At 34.2% G+C, this 9,886-nt stretch overlaps 1 protein-coding gene across 6 annotated transcripts in view; it reads left to right on the top strand.

Annotated features, from left to right (window-relative positions):
- LOC106873176 (catenin beta) overlaps nucleotides 1-9,886 on the top strand; it is an 81,790-nt gene that overhangs the window by 40,940 nt on the left and 30,964 nt on the right. For all 6 annotated transcript variants that reach the window (XM_052973244.1, XM_014920407.2, XM_014920409.2 and 3 more), the window contains exon 2: nucleotides 7,679-7,742. In XM_052973244.1, coding sequence (XP_052829204.1) covers nucleotides 7,700-7,742 — 43 coding nt within the window. In that variant the 5' untranslated portion in view covers nucleotides 7,679-7,699. The remainder of the gene's footprint in view (nucleotides 1-7,678; nucleotides 7,743-9,886) is intronic.

The raw sequence follows: 9,886 nt of genomic DNA, 5'->3' as shown, positions 1-9,886 counted from the left end.
TATATATATATATATATATATATATATATATATATATATATTCTTTAACAAAGATAGTTTTGTAATGACTGAAGTTTTGGCCTGCTTAGTCTTCATGAGACTGTCTGATTGAATACAAAGCAGGTCAAAACTTCAAAGTCACTGTCAAAAAGAATAAATATATACTCTTCAAAGGGTATTAAATAATCCTTTCAGTTTAATGTGAAATTGTTTTTGTTATATAACTTGACATAAGGCAGAGAGCTGGCGGAATCGTTAGCTCGCTGAGCGAAATCCTCGGCGGTATTTCACCCATCATTACATTTTGAGTTCAAATTCCACCAAGGTCGACTTTGCCTTTCATCCTTTCAGGGTTGATAAATTAAGTACTAATGGAAACACTGGGATCAATGTAATCGGTTTGTCCGCTCCCACCAAATTTCAGGCTTTGTGCCTTTAATAGAAAGGCTTATAAACTTGACATAAAAACAAACATTAAGTACGCATGCACACACGTATGTATGTGTATATATGGAATCGCACAAATTTAGTATTTAGTAGCCTGATACCATAGAGGAATTTTTTTTCTTTCTGCAGAAAGAATCGCTGCATTTCCATTAACGAGCTTCGTGTTAAATTTATTAGTAATTTTTCAGCTGTCATCTACTCTATTAAAATGTCGATTTCTCATTGCTATGTACTTTCAAAGATGAAAGTAATTCTTATTTAAAGTTTTAATATGTTACGTCTATCTCGGTGATTTAATAGAAAAATGCGTTATCCTTCAGTTGAAATTCGTTCTCTTCGTCTCTATCACTCTGTGTAAGATTTCAAGAATTTGTACAGATTTTCATTTATGTCCACTTTTCCATGTGTGGATAGGTTAATTTCAACACAATCTCTCTCGCAGTTCTTTGAGAGTCGCAATTTCTTCCCGTGTCGTCTTCAGTCTTCCTATTCTGCAGGCTTCTTGCATAGTTTGAGACTTTTACACCCAATTATCATTTCTTCATACTCCTCATCATATATGCCAAGTTATTCTCTCAGCACAGTTGTGCGCCTTTGTTCATGCGCACTGACATTACACATCCAGCAAAACGTTCTAGTTGAGGAATATAAAAAAAAAACTCAACTAAGAGCTGGGTGGAACTGCTGGAGAAACAAATACTCAAAATTGAAATATTGTTCATGTTTGTATCAGTTTTCTGTTAATGATGCTACTTTCTTATATTGTCTTTCACCATAAATCTATATTTAATTCAAATTCTTAGTTAAAGATACAGCAATACTTTGGCCGAACTGTATTTGATGGCACATAAGATGCACTTTTTTTTTCTTTTTTAAATGTCTCGAAAATTACTCCGGATTCTGTGTGCGTAATTGGGCCTCCCATAAACTTCGATTTATGAAAACTTTTTCCCTGAATATACACTGCTGAAATTAAGGTGCGTCTAATATGCCTGTGCGTCTTTCATGCCATCAAATATGGTACTTCAGTCTAATGCGTGGTAATGTATTTTAGGTTTTCGGTGATTGTCACTGAGTAGAGCAAAAACATTTTTACCTCTTTATTGTATACAATACATAAAAATGTTGGGATTCTAATAAAAAAGAATTTTTTTTTTTAATGGCCTGGTGAAAGAGGCTGCATCCATCGCTTTCGCAGACCTTTCTAAGATCAACAAAGTAGATATGGTCATGTTCACCTTGAACAGTAGCAGGAAGGAATTGCAGAGTTGACATATTGGGAATAGTTATTAGAGCAGGTTGGTAGTTGGATGGAGTAGATTTAGCATGGATGATGAGACAAGTGTGTTAGGTGAACATTTGTAGAGGATGCAGCAGGAGACCAGCCAGCTCTGAGAAGTGGAAAACCATTGTAGTTGGCAGTAAAAGAAGCAAAGTGAAGCAACCAGTGTTTGGGGGGACAACTACTTGTCATTCATATTTATTTGGAAAATAACCTTACAATTCAGTTCTAATTTCAAATTGCTTGCATTTTATTTCACTTAATTCTTCAATCGGATACCTATTGTTGCCCTATCAAAGACATAATATTGTCCTTATGATCCCTTTATGAATAACCAGAAATATGAAACAACAGTTTACTTTGACATTTGAATTAATTCAGTTCGAAATGTACACAATTTTTTTATTTTTATTTAATACAGAAACTATAAACTTGATTCAAGATTAGCAACATTTTGAATAGAAATCTTACTTTGTTTCTTTGGGAAAGATTTATATCTATTTTGACAAGCTTACCAGGAAGGGCTGGGTATTGCCAGGTTCTTAGAACACCCTGTTAGAAGTAACTTTACTAATTTAAAGAATAACTACAAGGGTTTCTTCTTTTTTTAATTAGTTATATTAGGTTAATGTTTTTATGATTTAGAGTTCTTTTCATTTCAAACTGTGTGTATGTGATAAAGAAAGCTGAAAGGATTTTTATATCTCCAATTTGCATGTTTTACAATTAAGATTAGTTTCTTTCTTTTTTTTTTTAAGTTAACATGTTATCAACACTTCAATCCATCCTCAATAAATATAAAGTAGAACTTATTTTAAAAAGCTTCATTTTCTGTTCTTTTGATGTTAGTGGCTTCCTCTGTAAGCCCCACCACCTCTTTACATTTGGTTTCTCTGGGTGGTAATCATCACTGCAGTAGTGCATGTAATTTTCTTTTAAGATGGCTTGCTTTAACTTTAGTTAGCTCTCTCTCTCTCTATTGCTGTAGTGGAATTGTTAGCAATCAAAACATACATTATCTTCTCTCTCTCTCTCTCTCTCTCTCTCTCTCTCTCTCTCTCTCTCTCTTATCTTTTTTTTACACTTTTATTAACATTTCAAGAGAAAGCAACCTTCACAAATGACTTTTGATGTATTACTGTTCATTTATTTATTTTACTTCTTTTCGTTAATAATTCTAAGAGGTTTATTTTTTGTTTTTATTTTCGTCTTCATTCTTAAGAATGAACACCTTTTATCAACTTTCATGCTTGTTTTTTATTTGTTCACATTGATTAATTATGTTTTCAACATTTGTCTGTAAACAGGCAGGTTTGAAACAAACTTTAAGGGGAGGGTTACTTTCTCAAATTGCTTGAGAATATAGAATATAACGCGTGCAGGCATAGATGTAATTAAGTTTTTAACTATGTGGTCCCAGTTCAATACTATGCCATCACCTTGGCTAAGTGATATTCGGTGCACATAAGTTTTTGCAAAGGCCTGTGAGAGATGCGTGTGTGTATAACTGTGTTTCTATTATTGGCATGGGATGTTGAAGCATCAACTGTGGTATTACAATCCATCTAGCTTGCCTCAGTTGACATCGCCTTTCATCCTTTTCTGGGGTGGAAGTGTCAGATGTGTGTGTGTGTGTGTTAGTGCCATGGGATGTTGATGCTTCAAATGAAAATATCTTTGTGGCATTATGATCCATTTAGCTTTACCTCCTTTTACGCTGTTGACTTGGCCTCTTATCCTCCAAGATGAAAATACTTATCAGGTGCTTATTTATATTTTAATAAAAATAAATACCAAAGTACAGGGGCAGGTATAATCAACTGCAACAAAGGTGATGATACCCCAATGTGAATTAAAACAGTAAAGGAAAAAAATTATTATTTCAATTTCTTTGGTTCACAATAGTTTTACTTGACACTGAACACCACTGTTTAGTGTTCAAGAAATGCTGCTATAAACATGCTATAAATGCATGTTTATATTTCTAACATGAGGTTTTGCAGTTTATATCAATGGTGCATTTTCCAACTTTTTTGGAAAGTATTTTGTGAATTTTACCTTAATAATCTTCAGTTAATGAAAGAGAATTAATTGCCTCGTGAAAATTTGACTTCATTTAATGTGACTGTTAAAACTCCATTATATTGGGTCGTCCCATAAATAATGCGGTTTTTTATACTTCTTTCATTTTTCAGAATTAAGATAAACAATGTTCTTTTTTAATCTAAAATATACTCTCCTTCATTTTCTACAATGCTCTTCCAGTTATCTGGTAGACTTGCAAGGCCCCTCTTCCAAAATTCACTTGTCCATGATGAAAAATACTCCTCCAAGTACTGTTCTGATCTTGTCTACAGAATTTATATTTTTTCTGTCCAAATGATTTTGAAGACTGCAGAATAAATGATAATCAGATGGGACAATGTCCAGCGAATATGGTGGGTGGGACATTGGTTCCCATTCAAACTGCTGCAGCCTTTGGAATGTCATTCTCACTGTATGTGGCTGAGCATTATCCTGACGGAAGAACACCTTTCGTCTTGAAGCCAAAGATAGTAATTTTTCTTCTGGCACTGATTTAAGCCACTCAGGCTGCTCACAGTAGATCTCCTTTATCATTTGGTTCGGGTTTAAAAGATCAAAGTGGACTACACCTTTCATATTCCACAAAACAGATACCAACACCTTACATGGGTGAAGACCTTCTTAGCCTGGGGTGCCAGTGATTCTCCTTCCCCCACCCACTATCTTTGGCACTTGACAGTTTTATAGAGAACCCATTTCTCATCACCAGCCACTATTCAATCCAAAAAAAGGTTCATTCATGAGACGCGACAGCAAAGAAAAGCATACATTTATTCTACTTGTGATTAGACTCGGAAAGTTTGAGGAACCCATTGGCCCTATTTGCTGACTTTTCCGATGGCATGCAGGTGTCAATGAATGGTTGAATGACCAGATCTAAGCTTCTCTGCTAGTTCCTCAACAGTTACGATGGGATTTCGTTCCACCAGGGTTTGCAGGACATCCACATCGAGTTCTACAGATCTTCCAGGACAAGGCTCGTCTTCTAGGCCGTAGTTTCCGGGACCACCAGAATTTCTGGAACCACCATTGACACTGACTTATTGTCCAATCCCCATATACTGCGTTAATATTCCTCACACTTTCCATTGCGTTGTTGCCTTTATTGAACTTGTAAAGCAAAATATGCCGAATATGCTCCTTTGTTACTTCCATTATAGCTTTGAAAAAATAACTGTTAAAATCGAACTGCACTCTTCAAAACTTGCACTAAGAATAAAGACAAGGTAAAATTACTACCTGCTTTTATAGCAAGTTGATGCTGGTAGTTTATCCCGTCCCCCTCCAACTTTTAGTTCATGCAATTGAAAAAACTGCTTTATTTATGGGATGACCCAATATTATCCAAACATGAAGCACTGTTAATTCAGACACCTTTTTTTTTTTCTCTCTCCATCTGTTTTCTCTCCTCATATTTTTTTTCTCTGTAGAAGAGCATAGGATCAAAACATTCAAAGATTTTTGTTTTTCAGCATCAAACTGATACACCCCATTTCCTGTTCTTTCACCTGTCTCTGATTTTTGTATATTTTTGAACCATATTAATATTTTTTTTCTGCTTTAATTACCCATCCCATTCTAACCAGCCTAACGCTCTTCTTGGTCTCATTTTACCAAACCACTCAAAACCAATTGTATTTTTAAGTGTCCTTATTTAGGCTGAAATCTCATATAATAAAGTATAATGCACTATGTGAAGATGATTGACCTAGTGCTTAGGATTGAACTCACAATTATTAAGATCACAGGTTCAATTCTCTGACTGGAGGATGCCATAGTACACTTATGCAGATAATGAGTACCAATGGCACTTGAGTTAATCCTGCAACAAACAGATATCCTGTTTAGTCTTGTACTCTCAGCCCTAAACCTTTTGAAAAATCCTGATAAGCTCCCATATGGTGAACCTGAAGGATTAAGGCAGATAAAGCAATGCATAGGTAGAAATTCTCTTTTATCGAAGAACCTTTATGTATTCAAACTTTCCAAAGCATCAAATTAAAAGATCCAATAAATAAACAAGTTACGAGTTATTATTAAACTCCTTCAAATTAGTCACTCTCTCAGCCTCTCTTAAACAACATAAGTGTTATACAATTCCAGCCTTTTTCAGTCGGTTGCATAGCAAATATACTCTTTATCAGGTGTAAGTTGTACAGTAGCGAATTCTCCACCACTAAGTGCAAGCATAGCACTTTGGGCAAGTGTCTTTTGCTATAGCCCTAGGCTGACCAAAGCCTTCTGAGTGGATTTGATAAACAGAAAGTGAAAGAAACCTGTTGTATAGTGTGTGTGTGTGTGTGTGTGCGTGCATGCATGCGCCTTTGTTTAGACATCACATGATGGTTGCAAATGTGCATCAGCTTCACACAAGCAATGTAAGTACGCTTCCAGTCTTCCACATCTTACTTGGAAACAGGTGAGGACCGACAACAGTAACGTCATCCAACCATAGAAAATCTGCCTCAACAAATTCTGTCCAGCCAATGCGAGCATGGAAAAGTGGACATTAAATGATGATAACTTATTAGCTATAAAAGTCACATAGGAGGGAAGCCTGAACTGATCTCAAGTGTTTGGTCATTTCTCACATGTTTCTATGTACCATAAGAATAATGGTAACCCCATTTCATTCTGTGACTAGTTAGTATTTCAAAGAACTAGAACATGACCTGCATGCTTATCATGCAACTGGCACCCGTTCCGGTGGCATATAAAAGCACCCTGGTGTCATGCAAATGGCACCCATGTCGGTGGCACATAAAAGCACTCGTTAGACTTTCGGAGTGGTTGGTGTTAGGAAGGGCATCCAGCCGTAGAAAACCATGCCAATTCAGACTGGAGTCTGGTGCAGCCTTCCAGCGTGCCAGCCTGGTCAAGCCATCCAGCCCATGCCAGCATGGACAACAGACATTAAATGATGATGATGTGTGTGTGTGTTAATCTGTGAAAGTCTAAGTGGTATGGGGGGGGGTCAATAAGCTTTCTTGACTGAACATTATGGCCTGGGATTTTTGTTTTAGACTTATTTGTGGAGTTTTGAAATTCTCAAGAGTGAATACTGGTGGAAAAAATAATGTAACGGTGATGTATTAGGAAAGACTGCTTAATTTTAGATAATGAAACAGCAAAATAGTTTACCTCACTATTTAGAATGCTAGCAAGAAGTCTTCTGATTCAGTTTGGTGCTTTATCATAATTAATTTAGCCTTTCTTTTCTGCTCAGTAAAATAAATAGAAGTCCTAACTATTCCTTTGCTCGGTTTATACCTTCTTCAAATCCTAATCCACTGTAATCTTGTATTATATGTATCTTGCTTTTAAACTTCAAAATAATTTTGTTCTTAATAATAAAGCAAATTTCTGGGCTTTATGCAAACAATACTTGCCTTTCATCTAATGTAGACAGATTGTAAATCGTGTCTGTCTGTTTTCATAGATTTCACTGTATAGTTATAATTTTTTTTTTTTTTTTGTATTCAAATGTCCAGTCTTTTTGTCTTTTGGCTGTAAGAATTTCTAAAGTCTCAACAACTACTAAGAAATTTCATAGGCTTCTACCTGAAACAAATAGTGGCTTAATTTTTTGAAGACCATTGTAATATAAAAAAAATTTATCTTGCTTGCAGAACAGATAAGAGTTGACAACAGGAGGGACATTTGGCTGTAAAATATACCTCAAATAAATATACATCTAAACCAATTCTAGCATGTAAAAAAGAAAAAGAAAAACTATGGTAGACCCAGTTATGGTACACACCTTTTGTTAAAAAGCTTTTGTTGTACTTGCACTCTATAATATTATGATGTTAATTATAAACCTATTAAAAATGCTTATTTTTTTCTTCTCTATTTTCCTTTCAGAACCACTGGTGTATTTCAAAGATGAGTTCTTACCAGATGACAGGGACCACAACCACTAGGACAGGTAAAAACTATTATTTTTTTATTTAAATGTTGGTGTCAACAGCTGTTGTAATAGCCATTATAAAACTTGAATCTGAGAGTAATTTAAATGTTTGATTAGGGTAAATTTCTCGGTTGGATACTTACTCTACCCTCTACTAAGGACATATTTCAAATAATAGCACCAGATGTGTAATAGTTTATGTGAAATAAAATATTGAGGTGAATAGGAGTGCTCACCCTGTCATTGTCATTTTTAAACTTTGTGAGATAGTGTTAGGTAAGCAGTAAGAGAACTTTAGCATAGGAGTACTGTATGCGCAGACTTTAAATGTAAAATATACCAGCGAGAAGAGATGTAATATGAAATTGATATGAAAAATATTTAAGGTAAGAACATCAAAACTAATTAAGTAATTAAGATAAATTTCTAGTTTATTTGATTATTCAAATAATGGTCTTTATTTTTAACATCTTTTTAACATTTTTAAAATCTTGGGATTTATGAGTAAACTATTTCTCATGTCCCTACCCTTCAATCTTTTCCAACTAAACTTCTGCTACTCTATTAAAACTTAATTTTTTTGTGGTTTTTAATACATAATTCTAAGACACATCTCAAAGATGCTCTGGGATGTATCATTTGTGATGTTTCTGGGGCCCTTGGGGCTTCATGTCTTTCAACATCAGACTCTTCATCCAACTGATCCACCCAGAGTAGATCAAGCTCCAGCTTGCATCCTAATAGCTGCAGGACCACTGGTTAGCCCTCTTTATCCAAAACCACCTTATGGCCTTCTCTACAGCTTCAGTAATAGGAATTTATAACCCTTCTCTTTGCTGCACCAGAAACTCCAAGCCCAGCAGAGTGAATGCCCAACAATATAACATGTTTTTAAAATTCCCAGAGCCTGTTTATAAATCAGTGCTCAGTTCAGTTTGGGAGAATTTCTAAAAGCCTCTTTAAATCATAAAAAAAAAAATCATTAGAGTTATTAATAACTGTTCTCAATAATAAAATAATTCTTAATTATTTAAAAATTGCTTTTTCTTCAAATATATTGCTAATTAGATTAGAAAACACAAGCTAAATTTTCTGATATTCTGTATCATATACCACAATTGTTCTTTTAAAAATTTTACTTTTGGTCTTAACCAAAAACAGAAAGAAATGGCTTACTCTCAAGAAATGATATCAACATTTTTCCTTTTAGGAATTATAATTTTTTTTTTCTCTTTTACTAAACTACAGTTGGTTCTATATGAAATGGAGGTTTTATTTTGATTTTTTTTTTTCTCAGATTTATTTTAAGTAACAAACCCTTATAGTTGGGGTACTGCTTATAGTCTGTAAGTGGTACTTGTTAAATTTATTTCAAGAAGCAAGGAAGTTTAAAAGATACAAAGTTAAATGATGAACATCTTTAAGAAACTTGATTTGTGCCATCAACACTACTGTTGCTCCTCCAGCTTTCTCTGACTAATTTTATCTGTGTTGCCTACATTTTCCAGTTCTTAAAAAATTTGAAGATTCATGAGATCACTTTCTTAAGTGTTGTTAAGTATTGAAATCTCATACATCAGCATGTGTATGTTAGACAAAGAGAGGAGTGTGCGTGTCTATATACACTAAACACGTTCTTAACGACGCACAAAATATGAACAAATTTCTTCCAATTTTTTGTTATTTCCTAACTTTTAACTTTGAATTTTTAATATTTGATAAGATAGACATATTGAAAGTGGTAATATTTTATAAAAGTCAATGCAACAAATATAAAAAAAAATCTTCAAACACACTTTCATGCTGCTTCCACTTTAACTTTTTAACTATCTACTTGGATTTGTATGGATTTTTTTTTTCAACTTTATATATATATATATTTCGTTTTTGGATTTGGTTTGCAAGACTTTTTTGTGATTTCGTGTGTTGAAGCATATTCTGTGGTGTCTGGGGAGAGTCATTTTCTTATTGTGCCTTAAAATTTAACACACTTACCGTTAAGATTTCCACTTATCTTTCTTTTTATTTTCCTAAAATTTTCGTTGCGTCTTGCAACCTTATCAATAGTCTTGAAATAACGGACAGTCAAGACTATTGAAAAGGTTGCAAGACGCAACGAAAATTTTAGGAAAATTAAAATAAGAAATAAGTGGAAATTTTAC

Source organism: Octopus bimaculoides, chromosome 1, assembly GCF_001194135.2.
Source record: "Octopus bimaculoides isolate UCB-OBI-ISO-001 chromosome 1, ASM119413v2, whole genome shotgun sequence".
Taxonomy (NCBI): Eukaryota; Metazoa; Mollusca; class Cephalopoda; order Octopoda; family Octopodidae; genus Octopus; species Octopus bimaculoides.
Note: the sequence above shows the minus strand (reverse complement) of the source record. Positions and strands in the feature narration are given on the sequence as shown.